At 44.5% G+C, this 20,177-nt stretch overlaps 1 protein-coding gene across 1 annotated transcript; it reads right to left on the bottom strand.

The window, feature by feature from the left end:
* Positions 1-13,742: 13,742 nt before the first annotated feature.
* Positions 13,743-19,543, bottom strand: PDX1 (pancreatic and duodenal homeobox 1). Its single transcript, XM_043997941.1, has 2 exons — positions 19,138-19,543; positions 13,743-14,537 (listed from the first exon to the last, which is right to left on the bottom strand). Exons 1-2 carry the CDS (start codon positions 19,541-19,543, stop codon positions 14,071-14,073), a joined length of 873 nt encoding a protein of 290 aa, XP_043853876.1. The 3' UTR covers positions 13,743-14,070.
* Positions 19,544-20,177: the final 634 nt, after the last annotated feature.

The raw sequence follows: 20,177 nt of genomic DNA on the forward strand, positions 1-20,177 counted from the left end.
GCTCTGTCCACTGTGCCACCTAGCTGCCCCCCCCCCCAGTACTTTCTTCTTACAGATGAGGAAGCTGACAAAGGAAAATTACGTTTTTATCTTAGTTTACATATTAATGAATAACTTATCCGAGCAAAGATGCCTTAGGTCCAGCCTCATTCTTGTCTTTAGACTTTCTCTTCCAGCATCCCTCCTGGGATAAATGAACTTTAAGCAATGTCACAGGAAGTTTCCTTCGATATTTCAGTACTTCAAGAGGTATAAGAGTTCATCATTGCAAATTCTTCCTTGAGCTATATTGCAACTCCTCCAAGAGCATCTTCATGAAAAGTCTTAGATAAAACAATTTATCACTTTGGACCAACATTTGGTAGATGAGCCACCAGTGACAGCATGGAGAAATAAATGCTTCTTCATGTATTGAAAGTCATTAAAATTAACTTGAACTGGAATGGAAAGACATTTAATAAGTGCTTACTATAGGGCAAACACAGTCCCGAGCACTGGACATATAAAAAGAAAAATCAGTCCCAGCTTTCAAAGAACTCACATAATTGTAGGGGAGAATACATATTGGAAAATTCAGCAACAGAGCAAATGGCAAGGCCCCATGGTACTTATATGAAGTAAAAAGGATGATGGCAAATTTCAAGGGTCTTTAGGATGCATTGTGGATGAGATATTCCCAATTTAGATATTTCCACTTTAGGATAGGGCACTTGTGGGAATAAAAGGGTTCCATGCTAATTTAATGGGCTTTGCCCTACAACAGTCCATGGGAGTATCTGGGTAGTTAAGCTTTGGCTGGAGTTTTGTCTACAAAACTGTAGCTGTGACTATTTTTGAAGCACCTGGTTTGTGACTCTAGCTTCTTTTTCTGGAGCCCACTTTACTCATGCTATTCTTGGGACCAAGTGCAACATAAGCTGCTCCTTTTTTAATTGGAGTTCTGGTCTTGGAAGAGCCTACTCTCCTCACTTTCAAAATCTGATGAGAAACTTATCTCAGTAGATATAGCTTCTTGGAGCTTTAGCCATAAAACCAGAATAAAAATCTCTCCCCTATTTGCCCTGCCTTTCTCCTAGAAATCTTATGATAATCAAATCAGATGATGAATGTGAAAGTGCTCTGTAAACTATGAAGTGTTTTATAGATGTGTGATGTGAGAACCTTGCTCGTATTTGTCAGGTGAGGTGTTAAAGGCTACTTTATTTATCCACTTAAGTTCATCATGGACTAGAATTTGGTGACTGCAATGAAGAGACTTAACAGATGAGGGAAGCTACCTCCCATAAGAGTTTCCTAGGACACTGAGAAGTTAAGTGACTCCATTACAACTATACAAGCTACTATGTCAGAGGCAGGTCTTAAAACTAGGTCTTCCAAACCCCATGGTGATGTATCTCTCTCAAGATATAGATAAAAACTTTGCCAGAACAACCAAGTGAAGATATTCTTAAAGAGCATCTTAGTGATCTGAAAAAAAAAAAACCACCTAAGGATGAGAAAGCACTGATTCTTTGAATTATTTAGAAATTAAAGTAGTTATTATAATAAAAGTTAGCATTTATATAGCACTTCAAGGTGTGCAATGTACTTCACAAATATTATTTTATCCTCATAGTGATCCTGGAAAGTAGATGCTATTGTATCTTATTTACGGACAAGGAAACTGAGACAAGTTAAATGAGTTGTCCAGGGTCACACAGCTAGTACGTGCTTGAAGCAGAATTTGAACTCTGGTCTTCCTGACTCTGGGCTGCTAGAGGATAGAGTGCTGGGCCTAGAGTCAGGAAGACTCCTCTGCCTAAGTTCAGATCTGGTCTCAGACACTAACTAGCTGTGTGACCCTGGACAAATCACTTAACCCTGCTTGCCTCCGTTCCTCATCTATAAAATGATCTGGAGAGGGAAATGGCAAACTGATCCAGTATCTCCACCAAGAAAACCGAAAATGGGGTCACAAAGAGTAGGACACAACTGAAAATGACTAAACAGCAACTTCCTGACTCCAGGTCCAGTGGACTCTATCCTCTGTGTTACACAGCTGTGCTTAAAAGTAAGCATTAATCTTATATTCTTTTGGGGGGGGCAGGGTAGGCAATTGGGGTTAAATGACTTGCCCAGGGTCACACAGATAAGAAGTGTCTGAGGGAAGATTTGAATTCAGGTCCTGTGCTCCAGCCACTGCACCACCTGCCTGCCCCATTTATCTTATATTCTAAGACACAAAAGAAATAGAAAAACAGACAAAAATGGAAAGTCCTTTAACTCTACTTCCTATCCATTTTTTACTGCTCTCATGGAAAACTGTCTATGAGGGAAATTTAAGAGTACCTTGTGGGCAAATACTTTTTTTGTTTGTTTTTAAGCCTTAGAGATATAGAGTAATGAGTGGTGACGGAGAAAGAGAAGTGAAGCTGATACGATGTGCTAAACTGAGGAAAGTTGCTTCCATGATGTAGGGAATTACAGTTATTAACCTGACTTGGCTCTGAAAGTCAAGAGGTAGTGAGTGACTCTATGAGGATCCAAATGACTACACTGATACCGCAGTTCAGATAATTGAATAGCAAATTCTATTTTGGGCACGGGGGTGGGGAGGAACTCTGGGGATTCCCCGAGACCAGTGAGATTCTTCTGCCCTTTCTAGAGTTGCTAAGGGAGCTTGTCGAAGCTCTTATCTGGTCCTTTAAAAGATGAAATGTCTCCTATTTCTCTCAGATGCTTTAAGAGTGACAGGTAGATTCCATGAAACTGCAGTTATTGATATTCTAGAATTCTGTGGATCTGCAGATGGACACATTCAATAAATATTTTTTTTTTTTTAGTGAGGCAATTGGGGTTAAGTGACTTGCCCAGGGTCACACAGCTAGTAAGTGTTAAGTATCTGAGGCCGGATTTGAACTCAGGTACTCCTGAATCCAGGGCTGGTGCTCTATCCACTGCGCCACCTAGCTGCCCCCTCAATAAATATTTTTAAGTGCCACCTAGGTTCAAGGTGGTGCTGGGGAGTCATAGACAAAATTCAGTCTCTGATCTTACAGAGGTTATTTGATCAAGCCATCAACAAACATTTATTAAACACCACTGTGTGCCAGGTGCTGTGCAAGGTGTTAAGGATGCAAATACAAAAGTGATAACTGTCCCTGCCCTCAATGAGCTTACATTCTGCTTTGCGCGTATGTGTGTATTATAGCATGTTCACAAGTAAATAAATTCAAGACACACACACACACAAATAAAAATAAAATGATTGTTGTGGAGAAGAAACCAACAAGGGATGGAATGGGGAAAGGCCACAAAGGGAAGATAATGCTTGAGTTGAGCTGAGCTGTGAGGGAGTTAAGGGTTTCAAGAGGCACAGGTGAAGAGGGGAAGTGTGCCAGACATGAAGAATAGTCTCATAAAAGCTCAGAGAGAGGAAATATAATGTCATGTATGGGTAAAAGGTTTGTTTGGTTGGTTTTTGGTGAGGCAATTGGGGTTAAGTGACTGCCCAGGGTGACATAGCTAGTAAGTGTCAAGTGTCTGAGGCTGGATTTGAATTCAGGTTCTTCTGACTCCAGGGTTGGTGCTCTATCCACTGCACCACCTAGCTGCCACTAAAGGTTTGTTGTTGGTTTTTTAAACTGAACCTTCTGGTCTCACCAGGATCACTGTTTCTATCACTGTAAGTATGATAGAAACTCCTGTGTTCAATCTCACTCCTGATTGACACAGGAACTTTGACCTGCTCCATTTCTGACCTGGGCTGGTTCCTCTCTCCTTAGGCAGCCTGGTGACCCCCACCCCCACCCCACACTCCTCTTGGCTGATCACATTTGTGCCAGACTTAGGACAGACACCTGGCTTAGCCAACTGCAGCTCAGAACTGGAAGGTTTGAGATACACCAGCCTCATGTGACACCACACTCAGACAATGTTTGGGGAAATAGATATTCCTAATCATTACTTTATAGGTAACCTACCCTTGAGTGACAACCCTTTAGGCACAACTGGACTTCTCTGGAAGACTATCATATTTAAGAAGCCACATTTCTACTGGGCTTGCAACTCTTTTTTCATTGCAGATATCTACTAAAATGTGCATTTTAATCAAATATAAAATATTAAAAGAGTTCACATGGCAGCCATATATTAATATTGAAAATAATTAAGTGATATTTTATCTGCATTCAATCTTATTACACTGAATATGGCTGTATACATTTTGGCTCTCTGCCCATTATGTCCTCTCTTTAGGGAAAATAAGATTAGTCAGTAACTGATCTTAGGGACCAAATAACATCCTGTTGTTAGTAGAAGCCTTACTCTTTGCCTGATAAGACCTAGAACTGGAAAACCTTAGAAACCATTAAGCCCAACTGCCACATTTTATGGGAAGGGGGTGGATGGGGGGAGGGACAATCATTTATTAAGTGCCTACTATGTGCCCAGCATTATGTTAAGAGCTTCAGGAAATTAACCTCATTCGATCCTCAAAACAACTCTTCAAGGAGTTGAAGAAACTGAGGCAGCCAGAGTTTAGATGACTTGTCCAGGGTCTCACAGCCAGCACGTATCTGAGATTATATTTGAACTCACATCTTCCAGACTCCACTTAACCTAGCTACTACAAAGATATTAAGTAACTTAACTGGTACAGCTAGAAATTCAACCCAGGTCTTTTGCTCCAAATCCAATGATCTTTCCACTACACTATGTGTTTCTTCATCATGTTAGAACACGGTTTCTCATAGGGTATGCCAGGAAAGCACAAGCTCTGGCAGGTTCTCAAAAGTTTGAGAGGTCCCAGTCAGTCATGGTCTTAAGGACTGGCTGCCTTCTGTCTAGGAACTAGCATAACTATGGAGGAAGTCATTGATAAAAAGTTTACCACCCATGGACACCCATGAACATAAAAAATGTTATATACATTTATGTAACAGTTCATCATTACAGAGTGTTTTACATGCATTATTTTGTTTTTCTCCTCATAACAATCCTCTATGGGGAGTAAAAGTATAATTGTCCCCATTTTACAGATGGGAAAAATGAGTCTCAGAGGGATATAAGCCCTCTGGTAAACATCTGGTAAATAGGAGAACTTAGAATCACATGTTTGATTGCAAATTTATTATGCTTTTTAAAAAATCTCAACTCATTTCTAAGAGTGGAGGTTTTCAGAAAACTCTGAATGAAAAAATATATTCATAAAATGGATTGTTAAAGAAATGTTATCCATACTTTATATACCTACATGTGTAATACAAACATGTCATTTAGTATTGAGATATGATATTACAGGTGTATATACCTGTGCTTCGAATTTTGGACTCTGTGCCTCAAACACATCATGATTCTCCTTTGGTTTGTAGTTATAGTGGTTATACGCCCACACAGTGGACTCCAAAGAGTCCAGACCAGAGCAAGTGAGGAGACAGTCTTTTCAGTACAGATCTTGGACTTACATGTAGATGATCCATTTGGGATGAAATATGACTCTTAGAGGAAGTTGAAGAAACCGTTATGTGTCATCTTTAGACATAAAATTAAATTTAAATCCCTCTTTCAATACTTCATTATTTCAAATTGGTTTCTGTATGTCCCAAGATTCTTATTTTAATTCCTTTTTTCTCAAGAAGTCACATTTGGTAGTCCTCAACAGTCGTGTCTTCACAGATGAGAAAGTTCAACCAAAGATCTAGATATTTTTACATCATCAACATTGAAGAATATTTATGAATCTCTTGCATTTGCTGCTGTGTGATACTCTTTTTTTGTTGTTGTTGCAAGGCAATGAAGGTTAAGTGACTTGCCCAGGGTCACACAGCTTGTGTCAAGTGTCTGAGGCAGAATTTGAACTCAGGTCCTCCTGAAACTAAGGTCGGTGCTTTATCCACTGCACCACCTAGCTGACCCTCTTCTGTGTGATACTCTTGATCCCTCCGTGTTTAACAATCTAAGACAAACCTGCCTCCTGCAAGACATATGCTGACAGCCAAGGAGTGTATTTAGCCAATGTTGGAATGATGATGAAATAGTAGTTTCCTTTAAGTATCAACTAAAATCCCTTCTTTTACTGGAAGCCTTTCCCAACCCTGTTAAGGTTAGTGCCTTCCCTTTGTTAATTACTTGCTATTTATCCCATACATAGCTTGTTTTGTGTATATTTGTTTGCATCTTGTCTTCTCCATTCGATTGTAAGCTCCATGAAGGAAGGGATTGTCTTTTGCCCTTTGTTATATCCCCAGCATTGCTAAAAATGGCTATTATTTGATACATGTTAAGGAAAAGGGGCATTTCAGAGATGGATAATAAAATAAAATATTATATTTATACAATCTTTATGCTAACAAAGTGCTCTCATGGAGGCTAATTTATTCCTCAAAATAACTGTGTGAGGGAAGTAGGGCAGGGATTATTAAACTCATTTTACAAAAGAAGAAACTGAAATTCAGATACTTTAAGTAATTTGTTCACAAGTACTAAGTAGTAGGGGTGGAACTCAAACTTGGTAGACCAGTCCCCTGAGTGTATATTCATGGCTTTGTTTAGAGAGAAAGTCCTGGGGAAATTTTGGTATAAGAGGGTGGAGAAAAATGCATATGGCAAGGCAACAAACCCTGAAGTGAACCAAAGAAAGAATTTGGAACATTATGGAATAATCGAATAGCCAGTCTCTATATTGAAGACACAGATATTAGACCTCAGTAGTTGTTTAGGATTTTTGGCATTGGAAAAGAACCAGACTAGGAGTAATTAGACCAATTAAAAAATTGTAGACACCCTCTAGCCATCCCATCTCGTAGCATATACTCCATAGAGGTCAAAGGCAGAAAGAAAGGTCATATATATATATACATATATGTATGAATATTCATAGAAATTTTTGTGGGAGCAAAGAACTGGATGCAAAGTATATGCCAATGGATTGGGGTATAACCATAATAGAATACTATGAATACTAGTTAATAATGTGTAAAAAATCATGGCTATGATGACTTAAAGAACAAAAATGGAAAGACCTGGATTTAGAATAAAGTTAGCAAGACCAGGAGAATAATACCCACAGTGAATGAAATAAAGTAGAAGAACACCATTGAATGGTAACCTAACTCTGATTAATTGAAATGACCATAACAGATGATGAAACACTTCCTTCTTTTTAATAAAGAGGTGGGGGACTACTGATTTTCGATGCTGCATACATACATTGCTAGACCAGTTTGTTGTGTTACTTTTCTCAACTGTTCTATGTTATGAGGGAGAGTTGGAGGAAGGGTGATCAGGAAATGACTGGTGTAAAAAAGACAGCAATTCGTCTTAAAAAATATCTAAGAGGGGTAACTAGGTGGCCCAGTGGATAAAGCACCGGCCCTGGATTCAGGAGGACCTGAGTTCAAATTTGGCCTCAGACACTTGACACTTACTAGCTGTGTGACCCTAGGCAAGACACTTAACCCTAATTGCGCCCCCCCCCCCATCTAAGAAAGTGAATTCTAGACACTACTCACCTGGTGCTTAATCTGGACTGAAATCAGACGCCTGAAGAAAAGGAAAATGATAAACCTCAAAACTCCAAGCCTCGCGTCATGAATTTTCAAGCGTAAAATCAATTTATAATGTTTCTCTTGCCTTCCAAGGATACGGACTTAACACCATACTTTTGGAGACATTGGGAAATATCATTCCTGGAAGAAGACAACCCTCTGATACTGGTCTGGCTCATCTAGCTTTACTGTATTAAATTTCTGAGACGGACCATTAGCTGCTGGGCGAGATCTCCGGAAGGAGCAGAGATAAGGGAGGAACCCCACCCCCCAATTCCAGTTCCGTGGCTATGGGGAAAAAACCCCAAACGTTAAGTTTAGGACCTGGATGGATTTCTGCACAGCCAGTCTGCATTGCATTGACAATTAAAGGGCGCGGGGATACCTGCTCTTTATTGTCTTACCCAAGACTCTAAAGCCTTAGTTAGACCAGTAGCCAGCGCCCTAGCGAGAATTTCTGGAGAGTTCCTCGGTCCTCTGGATTCTTTTACTCCGGCGTTAATAACATCAGGAAATTGGGTGCAGGGACGGGGTTCGAGATTTCCCTTATAGGATTTTGAATGAGGATGGGAACTGGCTTATATTCCTATTCTTTGAGCGCACGCCGGGGTTTAAGCGTTGTGTAAAGAACACGGGAGACTTAATACCGTGCGTAGGGGCAGATGCCTGTGTTTGACCAACCGCTCCTTTTTAATCAAGAAAGTAGCAAATAAGGGAACAATCGTTACATTTCTCCGCAACTCTCGAATCTTCACGAAGCTCATATTCTCGAAGAGGGGCAGGAGCTGGGAGGCAGAGTTTTATTTAGGTACCTTACTTTTCTTTTCTTTTCTTCTCTTTTTTCTCTTTTCTTCTCTTCTCTTTTCTTCTCTTCTCTTCTCTTCTCTTCTCTTCTCTTCTCTTCTCTTCTCTTCTCTTCTCTTCTCTTCTCTTCTCTTCTCTTCTCTTCTCTTCTCTTCTCTTCTCTTCTCTTCCCTTCCCTTCCCTTCCCTTCCCTTCCCTTCCCTTCCCTTCCCTTCCCTTCCCTTCCCTTCCCTTCCCTTCCCTTCCCTTCCCTTCCCTTCCCTTCCCTTCCCTTCCCTTCCCCTCTCCTCTCCTCTCCTCTCCTCTCCTCTCCTCTCCTCTCCTCTCCTCTCCTCTCCTCTCCTCTCCTCTCCTCTCCTCTCCTCTCCTCTCCTCTCCTCTCCTCTCCTCTCCTCTCCTCTCCTCTCCTCTCCTCTCCTCTCCTCTCCTCTCCTCTCTCCCTCCCTCCCTTTCTTTTGAATGACTAGATTTTTTTATTCTTTTCGTTTTTCGTTATTTAGAAGACCAAATGGAAGGCAATAGAGGTCCGGAGAGAACAGCCTGCCAGGGGCCGTACAGATCAAAAAAAACGTCAGGAATATAACCCGAGGGGAGCCCTGCTGGAAACAAGGCAACGGTTTGCAGGAGATCCTAGGACCTTGCGTATATGGAGAACTAGAAGCGATCTATCAGGATCTATCAACTGCAATTCCCTTATTTCCTGGATAAGGAAACTGAAGAATTCTAAGAGAAAGGGATCCCAGCTTGCCCAAACTGGTCTTCATTGAAAGATCCTTTGGGTCTGGGTCTTCTTGCTTGATTTTCTCCCGAAGCTGCACAGTCAGCCTTCAGAGAAAACCACCAACGCTCTTCCCTTACCCGACTGAGACTCCCGGCCGAAAGTGGCCTGCGGATTATCCTCGGACTGAGAAGAAAAAGAATTCTAACATTTCTATAGATTACTAGGTCAGGTTATTATGACTATTATTATTAGGGTTAATTACCACTTTATTTTAATACTGTGTTCTCTACATGACTGACTAGAGGTATCAATATAATAATGGGGGGAGGTAAAGAATACATGAAATTTGGCTATAATAATAAGTTGACCTCCAACTCATGTTTGAGTAAGTAGATTAGCTGTTAATACTCAAAAGAGGCATTGTATAATGGATCAATATATAAGGCTTCCCTGTTTAGATGTATGAAGAAATGGAACAATTAGTAGAATTTGAATGGAAGCCAGCAGGGTCTTGTACTCCACCTACTTTATTGGGAATTTAAAATATATTATCTTATTTGTGCCTCACAACAACTCTGTGAGGTAGGTAGTGGACGTTATCATTAGCCCCATTTAGCAGATGAAGCTGACCAGTACAGGATGCACAATTCGAAATTTATTTTGATTCCAAACTCAGATCTATTTCTATTCTTCCAGAAGACTCTCCGTGAATCCTTGCCTGCGGGCGGGCAAGTGGCACACAGAGGTAACAGGGACTTCCCTGTTTCCTTTCCTTTATGGTTTTGACTATTTTTCAAATCCTGAGATCAGGTTCCAAACTTGGAGAGCCCTCAGTTCTGATCAGCCAAGGGAGAAACTGCTCCCTCCAACTGAGTTTTCTGGCCTGGAGTTAACAGCCTTGGACTTTTAAGCGCAACCCCAGAGATTCTGGGCCACTCAGCACCACCCCCTTGTTTTCCCAAAGGTGAGTGCCAGTCCCCAGCCCAGGAACTTGGGCTCTCTCGACACCAGCCTCCTTCCTATGGTCCTAAGACACTCGCAGGAAGGATTCAGGACCATGATGTTTGGGGATGTAGCTATGGTTCAAATCCCGCCTCTGACACTAATTAAGCCTCTGGTAATTACCTAAACTATCTCTAAACTATCAAAAGCCAAGTTACTGTCTGCTTCCGGGAAGGGATTTACCAGGAAAGCGAAATCCCATTGCCCTTGACGCATTGACTGCGGTTATCAGAGTGGCTTTCTCCTGCCTCAGGTGGGAAAGCTGGATGGGTTTGGGTCAGACTATCAACAGTCGGAGCATATTGTTTCCCAGAACACTTCCTTTCCCCTAACATGCCTTTAACGTTCCTCGGGTTCCCCTCCTACCCCCCCCCCCCGCCCCCACCGCCCTCGTCCCAACCCTCCGGGACTTGAAAGCATCGAGGACGTCTAGCCTCGGGGTTCCACCGCGAAGATTAGAAGTTCCAACCCCCCCCCCCCCGGACTTTAGGACTTTATTGGGGTGACAATATTCAAGATTCCTTTTAGACGCTCTGGGGAAGAAAGTGGTACTGACCTAGTCAACGTGGACCCCTGCACCCCACGCCTTCCCACTGACTTGGTCATTCCTGCCCCCCCCCTCCCTGTACAGCTTCCATTCCCCTTCCGTGGGAAGTTCCTCTAGTCCGGTTCCCCCATCCAGTGGGGGAGTGAAGGAATTAGAACTCCATGGGACCGCTCTGGACCTAGAAGTCATGGCCGCCTTGTGACTCGCAAGGATTTTGCCTTTTTCTATTGTGTGGCAGAGGAAGGACGCTAAATCAGGGCAGGGGGGTGGTGGAAGATGGGGAAATATTCCTCTGAATCCTCACCTCCTCCCTCCCTTCTTTCTGGGGCAAAAGACTACTTAACGATCCCTTAGGTTACCGAAATTAACCGACGGAAGTTCGAGAGGAAGATTTAACCCGAGCGTCCAGGAACAGCTCCTTTGGGACAGTTAATTGCTTTGTAGACGCTGGCATCCCCCAACCACCTGCTGGGGTGCTGGCTGCGCCCACCGCAACTTGGTCCAGAACCACTTTAACGCTACGCGGCGAAACAACAGTACCAGTACACTGACCCGAGAGTCCAGGATTCCCCAAAGGAAGAGAAGGGGAGGGACTAGAGACTACCGTAGGGGACCACTGCAGGGCGAAAACATTGATAATTTAGAACTTCGGCCTCAAGACCTGCTTCAGACCGAAGGGTTGTGGTCCCAGCACCACAGAGTCGCGGGTTCTTCAAGATCCAAATAAAAGCACCGAATAACGCCAGAGGAAGGAGAGACCCAGGGCCCTGAGGCCAGTATCTCTGCTCTTACCTGCCCTAGATTGACTCACTCTCTTTTACGTGCTGCTCCCCTCAACCTTGTAGGAAGATAGCCAGGACCCGGGGGTGGGGGGATGTGTTCACTCCCAGGATATAGCCAACTCAGTCAGTTTATTAACTCCAGGTCTGCAGTCTCTCAACAGCCCAAAGGGGGATCCTGGGACGGCGCAAAGAGAATGGAAGGATCTGGGATTAAATTTCACCCAGGACGTTTACTGCCAACGTGACCTTTGGACCATTCACTTCACCTCAGTGGGCCTCAGTGTCTTCGAATGTAAAATTAGGGGGCTCGACTAAACGATCTCTGGGGGTCGTTTCCAGCTCTAGATCTATGAGCCCTGATTTTACTCTTCTGAAGACGAACGGAGAGGATAAAGATTAACAGCTCCTAGAAGTTCTCCAAGTGCTAGAGTCTAGTCCAAGTCTGTTGGCAACAAATCAGCTACCAGCCCCTAGACACAGATTGCCACTTGGAATATGGAGACTTTCAAAATATTCATTCTGGGGAGGAAAACCCTCAAAGAAGACCAGGGGACTTTCTTTTTTTATTGTTTAAAGATGCTCTTAGTAGGCTGGTCCATCTTGGATGCTAGCCTCCCGACTGCGAAGACAATTCTCTTCAAAGATGGGTTTCAAACAGATTGATCTTCCAGCTAGGCTTCATTGTGAAGTTATATACTTACGTCTTCATTACCCATCCATGGATTATCTATTTTGTGGGTTAGCCAATAGGCCATGTTAAATTCCATACCCACCATCCTCCCTCACTCCTGCATCTCCTCTGCTCTCCGGCTCAAACGCTTTCAGGTTCCTTTCCTTTTTCTTACTCTAGCTATGCAGTGTTCTAGGGGCATAAGGGACCAGTTTAGCCTAAGTAACCTGCAACTAATCCCCACCAAACCAAACCAAAATAAACCAAACCAGAACACTCAGAATATGTTACAAAAATCATATAAGGATTTCGACTTTATTTTATTTTTCTTCCTAATGAAATCAAACTGCTGTTTAGGGCTGCTTATAAGGATGAGAAGGGAGTTGAGTTTCATCTCTACATTTTAAAACAATGCTTTATTGAATGTTTTCCAGAAACATCACCTGACGTCAAAGCGATGTCTGGTATGTCTGACACCAGAGAACGCACTCCAAAGCACACAGAGCCTTTCATAAAGTGCCATTGAATCATTTCTTAAAATATTAAGAGGCAGAATGACATATATGATAGAGATCTGGACTAGGAGGCAGGAAGTGTGGAATTCAAATCTAGCCTCTGACTTCTATTGGCTGGATGTCTCTTGATTTACTTAACTTTTCTTTGCTGCTAAGATTCTAAGGGACGGAAGAGGAACTGATCTGTGTTGATTGAGGGAGTTTCATAATGGGGGTTCATTCCACCCTTATCCACAGTGATAAATCATCCTACCCAGGACTGAAACTCATTACTCAGTTCTCTCATTCTTAAAGATGCTGAAACCTTATATTGACATACATATCATGCACAGACATACATATACACATATATACCTATATATACGCATATGTGTATGTATATATGTACATGTATATGTCAGTGCAAATACTGGGTTTCCACCTCCAGTCACATCCACAGCCCTCCTTAATGACACAATTAAAATTCTTTATCAACCCCTCCCCCCAAATCCATGTTTATCCAGGGGTTCCTGCGACCCTCTGCTTTGGGTTATAAATACGGCTCATAAACAGAAAAATTAAACTTAATGTCATTCAGGGAGCGCTTGCTTCGGGGCCTCCTCCTGTCAGACTTTTCTCTCAATTGTCCACTCGTGTTTTTTCCTCTGCCTAAACGCTCTGTGTTTCAGAATTGGAGGCAGAATAGATACATAGAAACCTTCTGTCCACCTCCACTCCTTTTACAACACTTCCTCTTCCATATTCCACTATTTCTATATCTTCAGGGAAAGGGTGACAATTTTTGAGATTGATCGAATGAATTAGTTTTAAACGTTCTCTGCATCACTTTCTCTGTAACCTGATACATCAACTGCGTTAAAAACGATGACAGCCACAACTTTACGTTGGTGCTAAAACCAGAAACAGACGTCTAGGGAATGATTCGTTCTATATCTAAGCAGTCATACTTTCCACAGCAAAGGTTTTGAGATGAACAATAGTTATCTGGGAGAGTTGCCGATTCCCCGATTCCCTCCCCTCCCCTTCCTGCAGCCCTCTGAGTGGGCAGTAGCAAACATCGGCCCATAAAGGTGGCAGAGCCCAGTTTAATTTAATTTACTTTTATTTCAAAGAGGCTGCTCTTAGGGATAAGCTCCTAGCAGAGACTCTCTGGAGGTTGGCTCAGGGAAGCCGGTTAAGGAGTTTCAGAGGCGCCGGCCAGGCTTGTGACTCAAAGCAAAACCACCTTGCTCCCGTCACCCCTAGGCGACATCAGGAAAAGAATGTAAAAATTTAAAAACAAAACACAAAAACCGCAGTTTCTTTTTCTCCCGATGTTTGCGCGCAAAAGTTGGTGCGCGCAAGGCCATGCAGTCTCTCCTTTTGACTCAGACAGTGACTGCGTCCAGCAGTGGAGGGTGGGGGAGGCACTACTTCCCGACTCCTGCCCCCAGCAGAAGACACCTGGGGCTCCCTAGTCCTGGCCTCCTCCTTTCTAGAGGGCTGCGAGGGGTGCCCCAAATCTCACCGGGATTCCTGCGGCCGTGCGGCCTGGGCGCTGGGGCACTGGGGCTGGGGCTGGGGAGAGAGGCTAAGGCTGGGAGGCAGTCTCCCTTCCCTGGCAGAGGAGGCAACAGGGGCCGCGGCCGACACGGTCACCCCGGGAGGTTGCTGTAGCAGCTCTTCTTTGGGCCCCTCCCCGGAGGACACTACGCAGTCCTGCTCCGGCTCCTTGCCTCCGGCCCCTGCTCCTGCCCCGGTCACCCCACCTCGCTTCTTGTCCTCTTCCTTCTTCCACTTCATCCGGCGGTTCTGGAACCAGATCTTGATGTGCCGTTCGGTCAGGTTCAGCATGACCGCCAGTTCCACCCGGCGAGGCCGAGAGATGTATTTGTTAAAGAGGAACTCCTTCTCCAGCTCTAGCAGCTGCGCCCTCGTGTAGGCGGTCCTCGTGCGCTTGTTCTCCTCAGGCTCCACCACGTAGGAGCCGCCTGTCAGGGATCGGACGGACTCACGTTAGTGACATTGCTCATTTAGCCTTCTCATATGCGGTGGTATTCGTGATTAGATTTACCACTCCAACCACCACTAATGAAAATTACTACTAAGTTACTATGTATAACTTTTAAGTTTGTAAAGAACTTTCCATTACTATATCTCGTTCGAACTTCACAAAATCTCTGGGTGCTGCAGGCATTAATTGTCCCACTTTATATAGAAGGAAAGTGTCATTTTCATATTCATTTTTATACCTTTTGGTTTTTTTGACAATGCGATTTTATTGGCTTAAAGAATTCCCGGTGAGGGAATGCGGATCTGCAACTTTCAATTGATACTCCAGAAAAGTTGGTTGCCTGAAGGCACTGAGAGAACTTAAGTGATTTATTTCACCAGAGTCTCACTGATCGCTGGTGTGTCAGGCCGGAATTGGACCCCAGTCTTTCTCATTTGGACACCGGCTCCCTACCCATTAAAATGCCCACTCTAACTTTGGGGATTATTAATTCATCCATCCATCCATCCATCCATCCACTCAGTTTTAAACAACAGTCCAACTTAGTGATCGACTACTCTCGAAGTCCTAGGATCAAATTCATTTACACCCTATAGAATTGAGCAGCAATGGATGGCGTCCTATATAATAAGAACTTCCACTCCGAACCAAATTCAACTCCCTCGAGCCCGGAATGAGAAGCCGCAGTGGAGAAAGATTAGACGCCAAGAACGAGGCCTCATCTCTTTCCGGGTTCCTCGGGAGACCTCACGGAATGAGCTGAAGGTAAAGTGAAAGAGCTACTGTCTGACTTGTATCCTACATCAGCGCCCTAGAAGTGGTCGCCAGAGTAGGCCGAAAGCTCCATCTGTCTTGTAGTTTAGGGAAATGGTGTCTCTGAGTAGCTCAGGTGGTATTTTTTCTACTCTTGTCGAATTAAATTACAAACAATTCTTTTAGCATGAGTGAGAAATGCCCCATTAAAACGTTCGAGAGGGGGTACGTGGTTATTTGTCCCACTTCTACTCAAATTTCCTTTGAACTGAAGTAAGAGGCTCTGGAAAATGTTTGGTGTGATGGTATGAAAACGAGGGAGTCAGTTCGGTTTTATTAGTCAGAAAAAACCTTGGTTTAACTCAAAAGTAAAAGGGAGAAGAGGAAGAGTATTTTTTTAAAGGCTAGGGAAAACTGACCAACAATTTCTCTAGTTCTACATCCAGAAAGAGACCTTGGGAAGGACCCTTGCTTTTAGTGGGGTTCGGATCTCCAGGGGTCTTAGAAACTGGAAGCAGGCTCAGGTCCAGAGCAGAGGTAGAGCTATCCCTTTCCCCACCCCCACCCCCACCCCCACCCCCATCAAGCCTCTTTAGTGAGTGGAAGGCATAATTCAAATCAAATCTATATTCTCACTGTCACTAGAATCTGGAGATGCCATGATCTTTTCCAAGATTATTTACAGAGAAGATCTTTTAGTCTCGGTGTGAGCATCCCCTCCCCCACCCAAACCCTATATCCAATGCAGAAATACTTGGCTTGCTCTTATGAGTTACAGTGTTTCTGTACCCTATTTGGAGGTTTTATTCCATCATTCCAACCAGATTTTTTAAAGGCCTCCTCACCCCTCACCTCACTTCTTAACTAGTTGCCTCCAGCAGGGTTCTAAGCTTCACAGGCACAGAAAGGCAGTCAAAGGGTACTGTGGTTAATTTTATTTTAAAGGCTCCACGTAAGTGACCCCCATTCTCCAGCTCCCAGTTTGGCTGGATTATTAATATTCTCTGTCTACAAAAACTCAGAGGCAAGACTTCTGTTCCCCTACTTTGTTTCAGGGGACCCAGAGCCCAGGAGATGATGGAGAGAGGGATGCAAAGTAACATCGATGGGCAATGTAGTTTTCCCAGAGTGGGCTTAAATAATTAAAAAAAAATGTTTTTATTGTCAGTAATTTCTCCCCCTCATGGCTATTTTGGAGTGGCAAATGTGGCTGATCTTTATAATTTCCCAGCTGCTCAGTCTATGAAACTTTAATACTCAAGCATGATAGGGGTAGGTGGGAGTCCATTGCTGCCTAGAAGCCAGGAGACAAGTTGTTGTTGTTTTTTTTAACCACTATCCCCTGTTTACTTTCTACCTCTTTGATCATCCACTTATGTCACAGTCTAACCATTTCCTAAACTCAGATTTCTTGTTCTTCAGACATTTCAAGGGGATAAGGCCTAAGGACAACTCCCTGAATGTAACTTAGAGAGAGGAGGAGAGGGAGCTTCTACTTGGGTGGGTAGGTGGGTGGTTCTATTCTTCCTTCGATTCAGGCATGTCCCTGCCAGTGGAGATTTACTGATTTATTTTATCTTGAGTCAGATTCTGTGTTGAAGAGGCAAAATCAGTGACAGGAAATAAGGTCAGAGAGGGAGCTCAGACAGAAGGACCAAGATCCACCTCAGAGGGAAAGAGACTTGTCCTTTCTATCTCAATGGTTTTCCCCTGCTCCTTCAATCCTTCTCAGTGCCACCCGTCCCCCCCATGCTCCAGGAGAAAATTCTCCTGTAGTTTCTGCACCAGGTACTGGTTGTGTGGCCAGTCTGAGCTCAAGCTGCCCCAGCCAAAGGGACGGCTTTTTTAACCTTGCCCTTGCTCCTGACTCAGAACTTCACTTCCCAATTGCTTTTCCCCTGCTGTTGTCCTCTCTGGAAGGGATGTTTAGCCAGGGACAGTAACAAAGGAGGGCCCCATGATCCTAAGTTTCTGGAAGTCTTCAGCATCATCCCCTCAGGGTGACTCATTGAGGGGTCTGAGGGGAAGGTCCCTCTGAGGATTTAAATATCCACAACTGGAGAAGAGGGTTTGGAACTCACAGCATCCTATCATTCCCAAGAAAAACTTCCCATTTTCTAACCCGATGAGGTCTGAGGCCTGGAGTCTTTCTAGACATCTTACTAGGAGAAAATTACCATATAATCCTGAATTTTCATTTCATTTTAGGCTAACCCCAGCTGCATTTCTTGACTCTTTATCCAGGCCCTTACAGGAAAAATAAAAGAAAAAACCCTAAATATTTGGTGTCCTCCCACCATGGCCAGTATCTTGCCTCTACTGAAATCCTACTTTTCCCACTCAGCCTTCCCTGTCTCAGGCCAAGCCTGGGTGAAAGGACCCAGTGATTTCTCTTTGAGCTCAGTAGAGAGACTATTCCCCCCTCTCCCAACTGTCTATTTGAAAGTAAGGATTAATGAAATATTTGCAGTGCAGGTGTGACCAGAAGTGCACCAGTCCAGACGCGATAACATTGTGCGGCTACTGAGACAGAGACTGGCTGTGCGGCAGCTGAACTCTCAACCTGGGCTTCTCAGGGAACGGGGGAGGGGTGGAATGGGCAAGAGTGAGGGGAGGAATGACACAGTGCTCAGACAGTCCTGCCAAGGAGCCTGGACCCACTGGAGGACAGCTGGGCTACCTGCCATTCCACCACTGCTTCATTCTTCCTTTGCAATGAGGGAGATCCTGATCCTGGTACTAATGTCTTGGACCCTGGAACCCTGCAAAAGGGTGAGGAAGCACAGATTTCTTGAAACCCCCCTCCCCGCAGTGGTTGAACCTCAATTCTCTATCTTAATGAGCCTCTCAAACTGTCTACTGAGGAACAAGTATGGGAAGGCTTTGTTCACCTTGGGATCAGAGAAAAATCTCCCAGACCTAAATGATCTTTCAAGGTGCTTCCAACATTATCCTCTGACTTTCCTGGAATAAGCCAAAATTCAGGGAGAAGAACAGTGCTCCTAGTTTCTGCTTCTTTTCCCTGACTCCGGGAACACCTTTCCAGCTTCCTTCTTCGTCACTGAATACTGTTTTTCTTTCCCTGATCCCAACTCTGGAATAACCTTAGGTCCTGTATAAAATTCTCCCTTCCCTGGCAAAGCCATCTTAGCTAGAAGACTCTAAAGCAGGTATCATGGTGTAATGCCAGAGGTGCCATCTACAATCAATAGGTGAGTGTATTAGTAATTATTACTGTGCATCTCAGCATTATCCGAGTTATCACCTATCCATGTTATTGTCTGCTACTGCTGTTGTTTGATTAGGCTGTGTGGGCCACTACCGGGTAGGGCCCTGCATTCTTGGAGAGCACCTGGCCTTTGGCTTTGGGTCTCTCTTCTTCAGATGTGGGCTGGAGCAACAGGGAATCATGCTGACCCCCAAGTTTGTTTCTGACTTTGGCTTTTACAAGCTGCCATCTGGAGAAAAAAAATCTGGCAGCAAATGGGGAGATCAGATGATGAATGGGGGAGGGCTAGGCAAGTGTTTTGTTTTTGTTTAGGACTTACCCAGGAGGCTTTAAATTTTTTTTTTCTTAAACGAGAAATAAGCAAAGGAGTTTTCTTGGAAATGAGGCCGGTGGTTGAGGAAGACAGAGCTCCGTCATGCAGACGTCTTGCCATTGAGGGGATGTGCTGGAAGGAGGTGGGGGAGGTGTAGAATAAGGGGAAACTGACAGGGTTGTGAGGTTGTTGAACTAAATAAAGCCTGGTGGAAAGCCCACCACAAGTATGGTGGACAAGAAGAGGAACATGGAGCAAACAAACAAAAAGAACTAAGCTTACCGGTCCATTGCCCTTTCCATGCATGAGACTTGGTCGATTTCATCCACGGGAAAGGCAGCTGAATTCTGTTAGGTTCCTCCAGCGTCCCGGACTCAGTGCCATCTGCGAAGGGGACAGTTTGCTGATGCGGGTGAGGGAGCTGAGAGGGATGGTGGAGATGGAGATGGGAGACCCCTGGATCCTCTGTAATCGGGGGCACCTCATAAGGGGAAATGTCCGGAGGGCTTCCCTGCTCCAGGGCACTTAGGGCCCCTGGGTAAGGGGGTTGCGGCTGCTGCGGAGGCTGGCGCCCCATGTACAGACACGCCGGGGGGCTGGGGCTGTAATCCTGCACCTGGCACCTCTGAAACACGCACGACTCCTTGTAGAGCTGGGTGGCAGCGTAGTACTGCTCCTCGGCGTTCATGGCTGGCAAGGGAGCCAGGCGCCGCAAGGGAGTTCTGCGCCGAGTGTCCGGCCCGCGGCACTCCTACGTGCCTCAGCTGCCCCCGGGCCACAGCACTCCCGCACCTCGCTCTTGCCCAGCTCACTTTGACAGCTTCGTGCGGTTCTCACCAGAACCTGCAGGGGTGACCCGGTCTGAATGGCTCAGCGCCTCGGCTCCATAGGCTCAGCAGCAACCCACGTGGCCCCGCCCAGAGTCCCCATTGGGCCAGCCAACTCCCTTAAAGAGCCTACTCCAGGTAGCTGAAAGCCCTGGCTTCCTCGGGTTTGTTTCATTTTCCACCTTCCTCCCACTGACTGTTGCCCAAACTTCATTACAGGTGCCTTACCGCTATGCCCCCCAGGCTGCCTCTTTGTCACGGAGTTCTCTTGTCTGTGCAAAACGCAGACCAAATTAAAAAAAAAACCCATTGCTTGTACGCGCGCATACACTTACCCCTAGAAGCAGCTTGACGTTGTATGTTGTGGGGTGACGGAAAGAACACCAGTCTGAAAGTCAGGCGAGTTGGATTTCGGGACCAACTTCTAAACTTATTAACGAATCATTTCCTCGCTCTGAACCTCAGTTTCTTCATCTGTAAAATGGGATATCAATA

This window comes from Dromiciops gliroides, chromosome 3, assembly GCF_019393635.1.
Source record: "Dromiciops gliroides isolate mDroGli1 chromosome 3, mDroGli1.pri, whole genome shotgun sequence".
Lineage (NCBI taxonomy): Eukaryota > Metazoa > Chordata > Mammalia > Microbiotheria > Microbiotheriidae > Dromiciops > Dromiciops gliroides.

Coding starts and splice junctions, on each gene's coding strand:
- PDX1 (XM_043997941.1), bottom strand. CDS start 19,543: ATGAACGCCGAGGAGCAGTACTACGCTGCCACCCAGCTCTACAAGGAG. Junction 14,538..19,137: donor ATGGAAAGGGCAATGGACCG/GTAAGCTTAGTT, acceptor GATCCCTGACAG/GCGGCTCCTACGTGGTGGAG.